This window comes from Euprymna scolopes, chromosome 6, assembly GCF_053919585.1.
Source record: "Euprymna scolopes isolate OS-2025 chromosome 6, ASM5391958v1, whole genome shotgun sequence".
NCBI lineage: Eukaryota > Metazoa > Mollusca > Cephalopoda > Sepiida > Sepiolidae > Euprymna > Euprymna scolopes.
In genome coordinates this window covers 74890555-74908694 of record NC_136487.1, presented here as the reverse complement: position 1 = coordinate 74908694, position 18140 = coordinate 74890555, and the positions used below count along the sequence as shown (strand labels likewise).

The window sequence follows — 18140 nt, the reverse complement described above, 5'->3', positions numbered from 1 at the left end:
TAAGATGACCTGTAGTGTTATAAAAGATGCTGGAAGTGCTCTCCGTTGATACCTATGCATTTCTGGGCATGTTTAGCAACGTTTGTCTAAGATTGGAGGGAGGACAGTTGTGTTCTTTTACTAAATGTTTGTATATGGCGCTGGTGTTGTTTAAATGCATAGTGAGTCATCGAGACAACGTTGTCGTTCTATGTCCAATGTATGTATTATTCTTATGTTTATTTTGGGAGTTACATTCTCCTTGAGGGCATTTGAACTTATACTGTCTGTAGATCTTCTCTGGTGATTCTCCTGATAGCGTTTGTAATGTTCTCCTTTAGGTAGTCTAGAGCATGAGAATTATTTGCATAAACGTTTTAGTTTTAAAGTCTCCCAAAGATAAAAATCACCTGATGACAAGTCCTGGGAACGTGGTGGCCATAACCTTTTGCTTGTTGTTCTCTCTTCTGCAAACATGTCATGAACTCATGTCAGTGATCTGTGAGACATGTGGCATGTAGCGCCATTTTGTTAGAAAAAGAATTGCATTTTGTCTTGTGGTGTCAGTTGGTCGATAAGAGAAAGATTAGAGAGATCGGGCTAATTTTAAGTGAGCCACCCTGTACATATTTTTATATCGTCATACGCAGCATTTTTTCAATCAAGTAGATTAAATACAATGGAGATACTTTGCTTCATGATTCTTTTCTTGATTTTTTTTGATTTTCCGTTTAATGTTTTTTATATCAAAATTGAAAATATTGATGAAAGTTCCATAGTTATTACGAGCGCTTTCGATTCGACTGCGCATCATTTTCAGGTGTTGAGGAGGTGAAAGTGAGTAGGAAATAAAAAAAATGAAAAGTAAAATATACAAGAAACTGTATTGAGTGATGGAAGGTTAAAAATATATATATATCTATATATCTATAAAAGTGAACGTGTCTGTCTGTCTGTGTACATTTCCCTACGCAATAACTCTGTCAATTTTTAGTCTATAGACTCGAAATTTGAAATACCGGGTACTGAGATTTGTGAAAATCGATGTGACGGGTGTCAGCCAGGAATTTGGCTGTTAAGGGGTCAAATTTCAACGATTTGACCTTTAAGAACTCTACCAAACTCCTCCGACAATTTTGGGTCTAGACACTTGAAATTTTAGATATAGGTTCCTTGAACCTGGATCTAACTTAATAAAGTGATTTGAGCCCGAAACTATAAATTTTAAGGGGTCATAATAGGGTCAAATTAAAAAAAAAATGTACTCTTTTTTTTTTTTTTGCTTAGCATACACCTCCAAACACCCGAGCAACGCCGGGCTGAAATGCTAGTATATATATAAAAGTGGATAAAAAGTCGATTAAAAATCTGAATATTAAAATCAACGAGTCTAAGTCCGTGGGCTAATATTGGCAAAGCCCATCGTTTACGTGCTTCCCCAGACATTTTGACACGTTGTTGCTCTTCCTGAATGCAATGTTATTTATAGTAGGGTGATGGGTTCTAATATAGAATGCTTGGAGAATTTTTAACTTTTTAAAATTATTTTCCGTTGTACGATTTTTGTATTGTCGACAAGGATTTGTCTAAGGTTGGAGGGGGAGACAGGTGTGTTATATTTTTATTTTATTTTTTTTTTACATAGGCATCACCACTTATCAAGGCTAAGAGGTCACTCGAGTATAAGGGTTAAAGAGTGTACAGTAGAAATCGGACAATATAGTAATCGTTAGTAATGGAAATTCAGTAAATTTGTTAACTTATATGGGACAGCTCATCAAAAACTTCTTTACGTTTAGACTTGAAGACAACCATATTGTAGTCGGCTGGAAAGCAGGAAAACGGAAGACAATTCCACAGGCGTGCACTTCTAAGAAAGAAGCTTTGCTCATGGAATCTACGTTTAGGTTTAGGCACAGATAAAGAGTGGTGGGAAATTAGTGATAGTGTTTTCTGCTAGACGAGTGTTTCTTGTGAAAGTCTTGTGAGGGGGGACCATAGATTAGAGCTCAACAGAGCACTTGCCATGAAAATAACGATAACTCGCAACATCTCTTCTGTGAGAAAGGGGTTGCAAGGAAGAGAAAAGGACATCCTGTACGAGGCTACGAAGTTTATTTTGAACTCTATCAAAATTAGTTATTTTATTAAATGTTTGTATATGACGTTGGTGTTGTATAAATGCATAATGAATTGGCTTTGTATGTCCAATGTATGTATTACTCTTATGTTTATTTTGAGGACATTTGAACTTATACACAATATTGGTTTGTTCTAATGTTTTTATAGCCGGGAAGGGGTTGTTTTTAACCACGAGGTTTTGAATTCTAAACTTCTTATAGTAAATAATAAATTTAATTCTATAGTTGCTCTCAATAGAAATTAAGTATGGACAATACTATTGGTTGCCTTTTCTTCAACTCTAAAATTTGGTTGCATTTGGTTTTTGGTAAAACATATTAATAGAGTTGGCATTATGGTGTTGGCTTATGTTATTGTTAGGGTTTTGTAGGGATTGTATGATTAGTTTTATTTGTTCATCAGCAGTACAGTTAGGAAAGTGATTATTGATGAGTGCCTGCTTTATATTTCAATAAGTAATGCCTTTTCTAATGGAGGAGATACGTTTTGTGTGATTTAATAGATTTTTTATTATAGCTATCGCGTACCGTTGTGGGCACTCACTCTTAAAGTTCAGGAGGCTGGAATTTTTGCTGGTTGCTTTTTTTTTGTTTTGTTTTTTTTTGTATGCAGAAGTGTTGGAAGTATTATTAGTATATGGCCGTCAAGAAATGGATTTTTTTTTTTTTTTTGTTATCATTCAATTTTACTGTGAATTATCCTTAAATTCACAGTAAAATTGAATGATAACAAAAAAAAAGCTTTTTGAAAGAGATCTTGAAGTTTGTATATCTGGTCATTATTTTCCACTAAAATAAGTATGTCGTCATCATAGCATACATATATAGGAGGCTTTATATTATTTTTAAATATCTTATTCTCTAGATCTGCCATGTAGAATTCACTTAGGGTCGGTCTAAGGACTGATCCCATTGCAACTCCATCTATTTGGGTATATATGTTACTGTTGGGAGTCATAGAAGAGTATTTGTTTAGTACAGTTGGACTTTTATTAAGTACAATACTTAATAGATTTTTTTTTTTAAGGAGAGTAGAGAACGTTTTGTGGAAGCGTTGTCGACAGCTCCCGTTACTCTCGCTTCTCTTTATTTGTCACTCAGTCCTCATTTTTTTAATGAGTGATTTTTCTGACAAAGGGAGAAGAAAAAGCTGTATTCTAGGTTGGCAGTATTTTGCGCGAACAGTTGGCAGAGTTGGTGGAAATTTTCTGTTTCTATGTCTATCCTTGTAGCCATGTCACTAGTAAGGGTGCTGGAGGTAAACGTTTTGTCTGGGCTGACGTTATCCGCCTGATAGTCAGGGACCCGAACCTTGGATTAACCACTAAGGAGGCTGTCCTATCAGCAGGTGCAAAGTACTGGGGCTGCTGTATTGCCATTTGGTGAATGGATTCTGGACCATGCAGTAGTCTCTGGTGGGGCCTCTCGATGCCATACTAGTGGGTAATTGTTACGGCTTTACCTTATCATGTGCTACAAAAAAAAAAAAATTCTTCGTTACTTTTCTCTCTTTGTTTCCCCTCTCTGTCCTGCTCTAAGCAAGTCTGACGACCTAGTCCACAAACTCCAAAATTCCATCATAACAAGTTTCAATAAAAAATACACGATTAAACCCGGATCTGAAACTTCCAACGTAGACCCCCACTACCATGTCTCCTTCTCCAACATCAGGGGTCTACGTTCTAACCTTCCAGAGGTTGAAGCCCAATTACAGGAGACTAAACCAGACCTTTTATTTTTAAGCGAAACTGGAATTTGATAGACTATTTCCCTAAATGAGTTCGTAATTAAAGGATACTCTAACCTAACTTCCAAATCTGACCCCCAAGATCGCCATGGGCATGGAATATGTGCCTATATAAAAGATGGCTTTCCATGTGGTAGGGACATCTCCAGAGAAGATCCTAACTTTCCCTATATGTGCTTTCGAGTAGCACTAGCTCACACTACGGCATTTATATTTACTCTCTATCGCCCCCATAACAGCGGAGTTACTATCTTTAAAAGCATATCTGAGAAAATTAACCAAGTTCTATGAGCATATCCTTCAGCTAACATTCATGTATGTGGAGACTTCAATGTTCACAATGTGGAATGGTTGACTCATTCAAACAAGACCGATGATGAGGGGAGATTCTGTCATGATTTCTCCATTGCTTATGACCTCACTCAGATTGTTCACGAACCCACCCGTGTGCCCGACAATGACGGCCAGTATGCAAGTCTCCTAGACCTTTTTCTCACAGCTTGCCCTGAACTATGTTCAGTTTCCATTCTGTCTCCTCTTGGATCTTCTGACCACTCAGTTGTATCAATTAAGATAAAAATGAAATGTAATAAGTCCTCAGACGTACCTCTCCATCGTACAGTATATCGATACACTATGGCTGACTGGGATAGTTTCCGTACATTTATATCGGATCTTCCTCTGCGTTCCATGTTTAAAAAGGATGTGTCGTCTATAGTATCAGACCTGACAGAATGGTTAATTGTAGGTATTGACAATTTCATACCCTCGAAAAAGTTCCAGCAAAAACCTAACAGCCAGCTATGGTTTTCTCCAGAATGTGCTGCTGCTATTGCGCACAGAAATCACTTTTTCCACTGCTTCCAACGTAATAGATGTATGGAAACTAAAGCCGTTTTCAGGACTGCCAGCAACCATTGTAAGAAAGTAATAAAGAATGCAAGAGAGTTGTATGCTCAGTCCGTCAAGTCCAAAGTAGCTGAGCAGCGGCTTGGTTCCCACCAGTTTTGGCAAATTGCAAACAGAATCCTGAACAGAAGCGTGTGCTCTATCCCAACTATCATCAATGGACCTGAGTTAATCTCGTCAGCATCAGACAAAGCCAAACTCTTTGCCAAGAACTTTGCAGCCAATTCTACCCTTTGCGACCAAGGCCGCCAACCCCCAATATTTCCTCCTGTATCAGAAAACACACTATGTGATATACAAATATCTGTATGTGATGTTGCCAAGCTAATCAAAAACCTTGATTCCAGTAAAGCAACCGGCCCTGACGGTATTCCAATCATAGTACTCAAAAAACTTCAACCAGAACTAGCACCCATACTTACAAAACTGTTTAAACGTTGTCTTAAGGAGAATTGCTTCCCATCACCCTGGAAAATCTCATCAGTATGCCCTGTATTTAAGAATTCAGGTGATCGTTCATCCCCCTCTCAGTACAGGCCAATAAATCTCCTGTGCGTCATGAGTAAGTTGCTGGAATCTGTGTTAAATAGAGAAGTAATCCACCATCTCAGCAAAAATAACCTTCTTAGTGGCACACAATATGGTTTCCGTTCTGCTAGATCTACAACAGATGTGTTTACAGTTATATCTCATAGGATTAGCAAATCTCTCGACAGAGGCAATCTTTCTAGGGTAATTGCTCTTGACATATCAAAGGCCTTTGATAGGGTATGGAATAAAGGTTTACTTCACAAGATCTCCAGCTACGGTATAGCTGGAAATGTCTTCTCAATTATTAAATCATTTCTCTCTGATAGGTTCATAAGAGTAGTAGTTGATGGCCAATAATCAGAAGCTCACAGTATAAATGCTGGAGTCCCTCAGGGGTCCATCCTGGGCCCAACTCTTTTCCTGATCTACATTAATGATCTTCCAAATCACATCCTTACATCATTCGTAGACATTTTTGCTGACGACACTACCATCTATGGTAGCACATCTAAGACAGTAAACGACCAAGTTCTCTCCGATTCTCTCTCCTCTGATCTTGATCACGTTGTACAATGGGGAAAGGAGTGGCTGGTTACTTTTAATGCATCTAAAACCAAGCTTCTATCTTTACATCATCAACGTTCTCATCCCTATCTGGCATCAATTAAAATGAATGGCTCTCGTCTTGGGGAGGCCTCAAGTTTTGACAGGCTTCTGGGCTTGACCTTTACTCCTGATCTTAAATGGAATACGTACATCAAATCTGTTGCCAAGGCCGCTGGAAAAATGGTCGGATTCTTCTATCGATCCAGTAGATATCTTACTGCTGATGCAATTCCCTATCTATATAAGAGCCAGATACGTCCAAGAATGGAATACTGTTGCCACATATGGGCAGGAGCTGCTAGAAAAGACTTGTCCTGCCTTAATAGAGTTCAAAATAGATTTCGTAGCCTCGTAGGAGATGTCCTTTTCTCTTCCTTGCAACCTCTATCTCACAGAAGAGATGTTGCGAGTTTGTCTCTGCGTTATCGTTATTTTCATAGAAAGTGTTCGACTGAGCTTCAATCTATGGTCCCCCCTCGCCAAACTTTCACAAGAAACACTATACTAGCTGAAAACATTATCAATAATTTTCCCCACTCTTTGTGCCTAAACTGTGCCTAAACCTAAACATAGATTCCATGATCAAAGCTTCTTTCTTTGAACTGCACGCCTATGGAATTGTCTTCCGTTTTCCTGCTTTCCAGCTGTCTATAATATGGTTGTCTTGAAGTCCAACGTGAACAAGTTTCTGATGAGCCGTTCCACTTAAGTTAACAAATTTACCGAACTTCCATTACTATCGATTACTATATTGTCCTTTTGACTACTCTACACTCTTTAACTCTTATCCTTGAGTGGCCTATCGGCCTTGATAAGTGGTGACGCCTATGTAAAAAAAAAAAAAAGTACAGATTAATAATAAGTTTTTAAATATTTTTTATTAATTTTAAGAGAAGGGAGTGACGGATTATTGTAAATGTTGTTAATAATTATGTCCATTGTTTCTGCTACAAGTACATTAATAAAACTTTGTACATCTGGAGAAGCAATGATTTTAATTTCCAGATGCATCGTTTTTAGTATTTGCAATAGTTTATGTGTGGATTTAAAACTATATTTGTTTGGAATATATGGTTTGTTTAAGGTTTTTGTAAGAGAATAGATGGGAGTAGGAATTTGGGATATGATAGGTCGGAGAGGAGAATTAGGTTTGTGTATCTTGATCGTGCCATATAGGTAGCCAGGTTTATAGTCTCCAATTATTTTGAGGGGAGTTGATGATTACCAATTTGCACGTTATTTGCTGTAATTAGTTTTAACCTGTGTAAATTTGTAGGTTTTTATACGAAATTCAAAAAAATTAAGTATGTTTCAAAGTTTTTCATTATAATTGGATTTATTAAGGACAACAAAGATATTTGCTTTTTCGGCTTTTTTTTATAACTATATTAGGATGGTTACGAAGTTCTTGGCAGCGTTTTTTAGATCGGGAGTTAGTATTGAATTGTGTTGTTTTCTTTTATCAATTCGATATTTCATGGCCTCCACTTTTAGAATATCAGGTAAGCCAGGATGTGTAGTGATTTTGTTTTCTTTTTCAAGGTTAGTAATGCATTCATAGAGTCATTCCATCTCAGCTTTTTTGGTTTTGATTGTTAAATTGTTGTGTGAGATAGCAATTAGGTCCAAGATTTAAGAACTCTTTTTGTTGTTCCATAAGTTCGTAATCAGAAAGATTTATGTAAAATTGTGTGTTATTGGGTAATATGATATCACCTCTAATTACAAACACTCGCATCAACTGACTATACAAAAAAATTAAACTCTCTATATAATGGATCTATCATATTACCAAATAACAGAATTTTATATAAATCTATTTTGACCCAATTTTTTATTTTTTTACTTTTGATATACTGACTATATATTGGGTATAATATAATATTAAATAATCAATAGAGAATTGTCTCTATAATAATAAATACGAAATTTACATGAATTAAAATATTTAAGCATATTTTACGACCAAGCCCCCCCCCTAGTAATTATATAAAATATACACAAATCTTGGAGGTTATCTTCCTGATGATTGCTAGATTGCTTCATTCATTCTATTTTTGTTTCTCTTTTTCTTTAAGGAACCGGTAATTTTTTCTGGAGCACTTCGAAATAACTTGGATCCACTTGAACAGTTCGAAGACAAGGAACTTTGGAAAGCATTGGAACTTTCGCATTTAAAGAATTTCGTCAAACAACTGAATGGCCAGCTTGACTACGAATGTGGTGAAGGTGGTAACAATCTCAGGTAAAAAAAAAAAAAAACAACATAAAATTTTTAAGTTAGAGTTAAGATGAAGAAAAACAAACTACAAGAAGAAAGGGAGGTAATTTTCCTTCAACAGCACTTTAACATAAAGATCAACCATAACTTATTCTTTAATCTACTTGTATTTATTTTTTTAAACTTATTGAAATTATAAAAAAAAATTATCCACTGTGTGCACTGTTGTGAATCTGTATCCTATGCCTCGCATCTGTTTATTTTTTCTTAATTTCTGTCTATATTAGGTAGAGTGGAAATTTACAATTAAAATTCAAAGAAAATTCGAGCAAGGCTATGTATCCTATAGGGACTGCCAAAATTCACCACAGAATTACCCCACCCTATATGTAACACGATGTAGCTTTATTATAAACTAGCATGGGTGCCCGGCGTTGCCCGGGTGTTTGGAGGTGTATGTTGAGCAAAAAAAAAAAACGTTCAATTTTTTTTAACTTTGACCCCTATTATGACCCTTTAAAATTTATTGTTTTGGGCTCATATCAAGTTATTAAGTTAGATCCATGTCCAAGGAACCTATATCTAAAATTTCAATTTTTTATACCGAAAATTGGCAGAGGAGTTTGGTAGAGTTCTCAAAGGTCAAATCGTTGAACTTTGACCCCTTAACAGCCAAATTTCTGGCCAAAAACCGATCACATAGATTTTCCCAAATCTCAGTACCCGGTATATCAAATTTCGAGTCTGTAGACTGAAAATTAACAGAGTTATTGCGAAGGAAAATGTACACAGACACACACACACAGACACGTTCACTTTTATAGATATATAGATTAATATTATCGGTACAATTTTTGTATCATTTAAAAGAAGAAGGGCAAAATAAACCAGTAATAATTAAAAAAAATTTTTTTCAGCGAACGAAAATAATGAAATTGCGAGACGAAAATCGTGTTTACATAATTGGCGCTTTAAAATTACGTTTCCATGTAGTAGACATTCCAAATGTGAAAATATACCTGTGTTTAATAAATCTAGCAAAAATCAACTAATGGTTAGATTTTCGTGAAATTTTCGATACTTATCCGTTTTAGAATGAAATTACATATAAAAGGCAGTTTCCATAAAATATATGAGGGGAAATATTTTTTTAGTGTGCCTCCCCCCCCCTCCCATATTTATTTTTTCGAAATTCAAACAAGATTAGTCCTCGCATGAAAAAGCAGGACACAAACTGTTTTGAATAATAATAATAATAATAGAATAACAATAACAAAGACTTTCGCTAGCGAGGACTACTATTGACCATAACCAGTTATACAGTCCTTTTGAAATTTTCATCTCTATTTTTCTCGTTATGTACTGAATATTTGTTAATGAAACCTATATGAAATATGTTACTTATTAAATTTTAAAGATTTTCTATTCAGAAAGAAGTTTTAAAAAATTTAATCTAAAAAAGTTATTTTAAAGTTTTTGTTAAAAAAAATTCAGATTTTCTCATTATTCAGACCTGTATTACAAAGAGGGGATTCCAAAAAATGAGTTGTGGTGTGAGGAGAAATACAAACTGAAACAGAGAGAATATTCAGACCTGTAATAATACAAAGAGGGGGCTGTAAAAATGAGTTGTGGTGTGAGGAGAAATACAAACTGAAATAGAGAAAATATTCAGACCTCTAATAATACAAAGAGGGGGTTCCAAAAAATGAGTTGTGGTGTGAGGAGAAATACAAACTGAAACAGAGAGAATATTCAGACCTGTAATAATACAAAGAGGGGGCTGTAAAAATGAGTTGTGGTGTGAGGAGAAATACCTTGAAATTACGCTGGATTTATTTTATGCAATGTAGATTTTGTTGCAATTTAAAAACATTATCTTTCATCTAGCAATTAATGATATAGATATAAAATTTCCAATGATTTTTTTTTAAATGCAACAGAATGTACATTACATAAATTGATTATAATTGAAAAATAATCGCATTTTTACCAGTTGTTTGGTTGTACTTACCCAGCGTTGTCCCAGATGCAATGAAGTCATTTTAGTTTTTAATCTTTAATTGTTTGCACATTTTGTTAAACTTATATTGGAAAAGAAACAACATTTTAGTTATAAGGTAGACAACTCCTATTATATTGTTCAGTATTAAATATGAGTTATCTCCCCCTGCTGATTTGAAATCCAAGAACACACTTGGCATCTGAAGATAATGTTAGAAGGTAATTCAAACTCTCCTTGGGTGTTTCATATTACTTCAAAGTTCTCAGAAATCAAGTGGCCCCTTTGGGTTAACACTTGATCTCTATGTGAAATACATAGATATTTGAATATTCCATTAAAGTTCTCCTTTACATCTCAAACATTGATTGAGTAAAAAAGTTGAGAACATAATTTTCCTCTCCTCCAAGTAACCATTTATATGTTATAGTAGATCTTTACTTGTAGCCTCTTGGTCTTACTCCAGGACAAGAATTCATCTAGTCTGGAGGATTATCCAGCTTTGTACTTTTACTTAAGGTAATATATATAAAAAGCAAAATGTGTGTATGTATGTATGTATGTATGTAGGTATGTACACTTTTTATGTATGTCCGCAAAAGGCTTTTTTTCGGGGCTGCTCGCTCGGCTCTATCATTCTTAAAACTTTTTATATCACGTTTAAATCATAATATTTACAACTTAACAATGGGGGTCGCTTGTCTATTTAATTTGCCCGACTTTGAAAAGCTAAATATTCCACATTTTTGGATCGTCGAGTGTTGCTTTCATTTTTCAGTATAAAAAAGCGAAACTCAATTCGAATAGACATCTCCTCAGCCCACTGCCAGTGGTCTCCAGAAAGCGATGTAAACGTTTAGTAAATGTCGGTTTTTCACTGTCATATCAGACAGTTGCTTTCATTTCGAGACACTCCTCTAATAAACAGGGGAGCTGCCTTTCCTTCCTCAAAGTTCGGTAAAAACTGTCCCGCACAAAATCTTAACTGCTGAACAGCCATTGCTTACATCATGTTTCAAGGTCAAACATCACGCGACTTAACTTCCTCGCACCTGTCAATTTCACTTTATAAACATTAACTTGCTTATCAATTTCTCTCCCTTCATGGCTGAGATGGTTAGGTGTCTGGCTTTTTTTCCCTTTCGTTTCCACTTTTGCGTCAAGGCTTCAAGGTTCAAGCCTACTTTCTTACTAAAACTTTTTTTTTCTTTTACACCTCCAAACACCTGGTCATGCTTTGATCTACCCCCCGCCCCAACAACAACACACCTTCAAACACCCGAGCAACGCTGGGTACCTCACCCCCGCTAGTCTATAACATAAATCTCACCTGCCTTAAATGTATGTAGTTTGTATGCATGTATGTCTGCCTAAATCTTTTGACAGAGGCGACGGATTTTCATGAGATTGGAATCATTTTGAAGCTTGACCCTTTGAACGACAAATGTCGAAAAATTGGCTAAAAACATTAATTTCTTCACCCTCAACTGGGCACTTTTCTACAAGGAGGAGTGACTTTTACGCTGATATTTTCGAAAGTCATCCCTCTTTTCGATTGACTAGCCTTGATTTAAACATTCGTCACTTCCGGTTTGGCGATGGGTGCAACAGCAAAGACGTCACGCTTTTTTTTTCACATTCTTTTTACCCCTTCGCGGTACGGGTTCGAGCCTGCTTGATATACTACCACTTTTTTTTTTTTTGCTCAACACACACCTCCAAACACCCGGGTAACGCTGAACACCCAGGCTAGTTTCTCATAAAAACCAGTGTAGGTTGACCATAGCAAAGAGATCTTATTTGTGCTGCAAATACTATGTGATGTCAAATATTTAGTCCAGTTTACTTTCAGAGAAAGTATCCTCCTGCCAAGTTGTCCTGACAAACCCTTGTACACAGAAATTTTAGACTCTCGGGAGTGTCTAGTAGACATTCAAGTAAGACGATTTCATGTTTGCATGTACATTATCACAATCCATCTTTTTTAAAAGATGAGAATAACCGATCACTGAAGATGCAATACAAAAAAGTAACTTTTTAAAAATTTTATCTGATATCGTTATTATCAAACATGAAACCTAAACAAAAAAAACACTTTCACAGCTTTCATATAGAATATGTTCTGTCCAAAGATTGTAAAATCTGTGTTCACTCCAGATGTGCATAGAATGGAAATATGTCACAAACTTCAAGTGTTTTGAATATACAGACCTCATAAAAGGGTTAATTTTGAAACTAATTAACCAGAGTACTAAAATAAGTATTTTTTAGTTTGAATAATATTGTAGGAGTAAGCGTTTGCGCCAATGCATCCATAGAACAGAAATATTTTTAGACACACTACAATATATATAAATAGATGAAGGATACAACCATGGAGTTTCCACATGCCCTGCTAGTAATGTACTCTTCTGCCCAAAACAGAATCTACCACTCTATAGTAAAGGGATATATGTATATTTAAATATCAATATAAATCCATTCATTTTCTATACCATTTTTATCATTCATTCAAATTTTATTTCAGTGTTGGTCAGCGACAATTAATCTGTTTGGCAAGAAGTATCCTCCACAAAACAAAAATCCTGATTTTGGATGAAGCCACAGCTGCTGTTGATATGGAAACGGATCGGCTAATCCAAGAAACCATTCAATCACATTTTAAGGACACGACCATTTTAACGATTGCTCATCGCCTTAATACCATCATAGATTATGACAAGTAAGATTTTTTGTATTGCTTTATCAGGTTTATGCAAAAGTCTTTGCCGGTTTGTAGAAGGGCATTTTAAACCATTGTCGTTTATTTTATGCATATTTGTTATTATTTAAAATAGATCACCATGATTAATTTATAATCTTTTTGTTCAGATAATTAAAGTATCATTCATATTTTCCATGTTGACAAAAAAATGACCTTTTTTAGTCAACAGAAACGAAGGCCAGAGGAATAGTTGGCCAAAACGTTGTGAAACAACAACTAATAAAGATGAGAATAATAGTCCGCAATAAATAAAAATTAATATAAATAATACTCATCTCAATACTGAATTCCAATTAAAAAATATATATATAGCATTCAGTACGGACCCGACCATGGAAGATCAGATAATAAATAAACATGGATTTATAAGACAAAAAAATCCAACCTTGATCGCCCTTCGGGTGCCTTGGCGCAGTTGATAGAGACGTTGAATCTCTACGATTCCAGGTGAGAATTGTCTGAAGAAAGCGGTTTCAATCCTACCCAAAGCCACCCAGAGGCTTACTTGGCCAAATCGTGGTGAGACGACCGACAACAACTATGGATGGCAGTAATTGCTGAGAATGCAATTAGGAGATTTGGAGTTCCTATTCCGTCGCGGTTACCACCTTACGAAGTCCAGCAGAATAGTTGGCCGAAACGTTGTTACTAATAAAGATGAGGATAATAGTCCGCAATAAATAAATTAAGAAACGAAGTCATCTTCCATCATGATAATGCTCATTCTCACACAGCACTACTGGAATTTGGTTGAGAAATCTCGCCTCATCTTATATATTCTCTAAACTTAGTTTCCTTATAGTATCACTTAATTCAAGGATTACAAAACCATTTAGATGGCCTTAGGTTAACATGGTGAGAGGAAATCGAACATGAGTTTGATTCATATCTCACACCAAAACCTAAAGTATTTTACAGATGGAATCAATTTACAGAGAGCAAAGGTCGTTCTTGTTATGAATAAAGATTTTCAAAAACACACTTCTTCATTTTTAAGATGAAATTTTAAATCGGCAAAACTTTTGCACTAACCTAATATATGCATATATTTTTTAAATGACAAATCACTGCAATATTTTTAAATATCTAAACGAAAACTCTGTGGCTTTTTTTATAATTTTTGTCTCTTTGTTCACTTGACGATGAACAAAGGTAGAAAGATCCTTTATGATGTTATAAATGAATAACACGGCTCTATAGCATCATCAATTAAAGGTGGGTGGAAAAGACTGAGAAAGTTCCGTTATAACGTTATACATTATGAAAAACTTAAGAATGATGTCATCCGTTAAAGCAGAAAACATATGACCCGTGACCTGAAATTCATATTTTTTTATTGAGTAATTCATACTTTTTTTTAATTAAAAAAAGTATGAATTACTCAATAAAAAAATACCCCAAACAAAGCATAGCGCAACTTTGTATATAGGGGGCTACTATCAGGAAAATAAGTTGCGGGGATACTATGTAGGGAGCTGAGCAGCAAGATGCCTGTTCACATTACACTTGAACTTCTGCATGTCAATACAGTTGGGGAAGCTGGAACCCAGAAAGGAATTCTGAAGTCTTGCAGTTCTGGGGAAGAAACTATTAGAGTAGAAAGCTTTCTTACATCTAGGGATCTCTACTGTGTAGGGGTGAGACTTTGCTGCTTGTCAGGGGTATTTATGTCAAGAGGGTACAAGGGTTTGTAGCTCATTAGAGCATCCACCATTAAAATACTTGTAAAATAGGCAGAGGGATGCAGCATTTCATCAATGGGACAGAGGTTGAAGCTTAGATGACAGTTCAGAACCTATCAGGTTGGTAACTCTCTTTTGAACCCTATCCAGAAGGGAGAGACTAGTAGCAGATGCACCAGCCCAAATATGACAACAATACTCCATACATGGGCGAATGGTGGCCTTATAGAGATACAGGATACTTTCAAGTGTGAGTAACTTTCTAGAGACCGCCACCTTCACAGCAACCTTGGCAATGCTCTTGATGTATCTGTTCCAACTCCTGTTCCCTGTGAACATTAAGCCGAGGAGTTTGAACAAAGTACTTTTGGGTAATGTATCTTTAGCCATAGCTATTAGTGGTTGAGAAAGTTTCTTGTAATTATTAAAGGAAACGAGCTTAGTTTGGCACCATTGAATGTTACTATCCATTTTTTACCATATTACAGACTTGAGATCTTCCTCTAGGGTATCTGTCATTATCATGGTGATGCATTTATTCGTTTTCCCCTCATGCTTATTATAGAGCATGTGTCATCAGCAAACATACCAATCTCAGAGACTATTTTATCAGAGAGGTCATTTATGAATATCAAGAATAATAAAAGTCCAAGGATCAACCCCTGATTTATATCATATTGTTTAAACATATGACCATTAAGGACAACCTGGATTCTTCTCTTATTTAAGAAGGATTTAATTATGTTTAGTATTCGTCCGGTAATACCATAGGATCTGATTTTCATGAGAAGACCATCGTGCCATACACTGTCAAAAACCTTAAATATATCTAGGGCTACTGCTCTTCCCTCCCCTGCCTTATCTAGTGTATAGTATATATGTTTAGAGATTATAGTTAAAATATCTGCAGTAGAACGGGCTTGCCTAAATCCATACTGATGGTCGGACAGAAGTTTAGCAACTGTAAGATGGTTGACTAGAACTTGGTTTATTATGGACTTAAATATTTTGGCAAAATGAGGGAGGAGACTAATGGGGCGATAATTTAGCGGGTCAGTTCTTTCACCAGAATTCTTGTTAACTGGTACCACAGAAACAGTTTTCCAGCAGTCAAGAAAGCATGATTTGTTAAGACATTTGTTGAAGAGTTTTGAGAGAATTGGAGCAACCTCAGCAGAACATTTTTTTTTTTTATTAGTACAGCCGGAATGTAACCAGGTCCATTTACTTTTGATTTTGACTTATAATTTTGTATTCTTCCTTTAAACACAATGTACAATGCTCATTGTTTATATGGCAAGCCAGTACTACTTTTAGTATTTTCCAAATAATTACAAACCATAATAGACAGATCTTAAACCATAATAATAATAGAATTAACAATAATGGTAATAATAAGTGCAACTGTAGTGATAAAAATGATTTTCCACTACAAGAAAAATGTTTCAGCAAGATCATAGTTTATTTAGGAACCAGATTCCCAGAAGATACTGCAAATTTGAAAAAGTTTTCTATTGGTAGTACAAGTACTGGTTTTAAGGTGAACTGCAGTAACCATAAATTATCTTTCAATAACCTCGATAAGAAAGGTGACATCTCTTTATCTAAATGCATAGGATCTCTAAAGCAAAACAATAAGGTGCCTATACTGAATTGGAGCATTTTGAAGAAAGCTTCAATTCCATGTGTTTTCTTTGTCTTAATGAAAAATTACCAATTATTATGTTCTTTGATAGAAATAAACTACAGAATCAAAGAAATGAAATAGGTATTAGCTGTGGACACTTCAAACGGTTGACTCTGTATAAATATGTTAACAACCAAGGAAATTTACCACAACAAACTTTAACTATAAGAACCGGCTATATTACTTTGATCTTTTACTAATTCTAATTAAATTAAGTATTAAGCTAACAAGTTAATAGGTGATTCTAAATATTAAAAAATACAAAATGGCTGTGTAGATGTATAATATAGCAAGTCAATTGAACAAGATAATATTTAATAATCAAATGAGTGGACAAATTGATAAAAACAAAATTCATAGTAAAATTGTTATCAAAGAATAGTATAGTTTATGATTTTTTTTTTTTTTACACGGGCATCACCACATTATCAAGGCCAAGAGGCCACTCGAGGATAAGGGTTAAAGAGTGTACAGTAGAAATTGGACAATATAGTAATCGTTAGTAATGGAAATTCGGTAAATTTGTTAACTTATACGGAACGGCTCATCAAGAACTTGTTTACATTAGACTTGAAGACAACCATATTGTAGTCAGCCGGAAAGCAGGAAAATGGAAGACAATTCCACAGGCGTGCAGTTCTAAGAAAGGCTTCCTACTATGTTTTATGCTGATGAGGATTAATTTGAAATTTTCAGAATTGTTACCATTTAAGTACTGTTTTATGCCATTGTGTGACTTTTCTGTTACTGATAAGTTAAATGCATACTTATATTGTTGTGGATAATTGTTTTTTTTGTTTTTTTAAGTTTTTTACAATTTTTTTGTGCTTGTGTTAGCCATATGTATGGTTGTATAATGATTCATAACATGAGTTTTGACAACTTTTTTCTGTTATTGAAAATTTAGATTAATAATTAGTATTAAATTAATGAGTTTAACAAATACAAATTATGCTAGTTGAGGATTGTGAAGTCAGGAATGCTTAAAAAGTCTTCACTCCCATCCCCATCTACTCTGAACATCTGTTAATATAATCTTGAGAAGAATGTGCATAAAGTTTTGCTGGTATCAACACCTATATCTTTTAACCGTTTTGAACAATTTTAATTGTAACCATGACAGCCCTGCCGTTTTAATGTTTATATAAAGTTTATTAAGTTCTACTGTATATTGAGTACTTTTCGAAAAAAAAATTAGTCTTGTATACATGTGTGTATGTATCTGGCTATCTATATATATAAGTACAAGCATTTAATATATATATATATATATTTATATATATATATATATATTATGCTTACTGTTTTTCCTCTGACAAAAAAGGCCATTATTTGAAACTTCATGGAATGAGGAAATGATTATCTTTACTTTGTATCCCTTGCTCGAGAATAATAAACATTGTAAATTGTAATTTGCAAAATTTTAACTCCCTTTCCTATATATATATATATATATATATATATATATATATAAACATTTATACTAATATACATAGGTATAAGAAAGATTTTGTAGTTTCCTTGAAGCATTGTGCAAAATGTGAAAGGGTTGTGTTTGGGGGCTATAACAATGCAGTTATGGAAACGGTCTACATAGTAAGATATTTCAGGTTTATTGGGTTCCACATTTGATTCATTTTTGAAAGAGTACATGTGGTTTCTGTATCTCTCTTTGAACGTAGTGCTAGCAGATCAGACATAAGTCTTGGTATTATTTGCAGTAGTTGCTCCACATTTGTATACTACATTTGTAGTAAAACAATTTTTGCTTAATGGCCAATTTCTTTGTGTTATAATATATTAGTTCCTTCCTGTGCTCCAGTAATAATCATACAACTCACAGTCCATTCATCTGATTAATTGTTATCCTC

At 34.8% G+C, this 18140-nt stretch overlaps 1 protein-coding gene across 2 annotated transcripts in view; it reads left to right on the top strand.

Moving 5' to 3' along the window:
• Positions 1–18140, top strand: part of LOC145277708 (multidrug resistance-associated protein 1-like) — a 320419-nt gene that overhangs the window by 301875 nt on the left and 404 nt on the right. For both annotated transcript variants that reach the window (XM_080129406.1, XM_080129407.1), the window contains exons 29-30: positions 7992–8158; positions 12664–12858. In XM_080129406.1, the coding sequence (XP_079985532.1) occupies positions 7992–8158; positions 12664–12858 (362 nt within the window). The remainder of the gene's footprint in view (positions 1–7991; positions 8159–12663; positions 12859–18140) is intronic.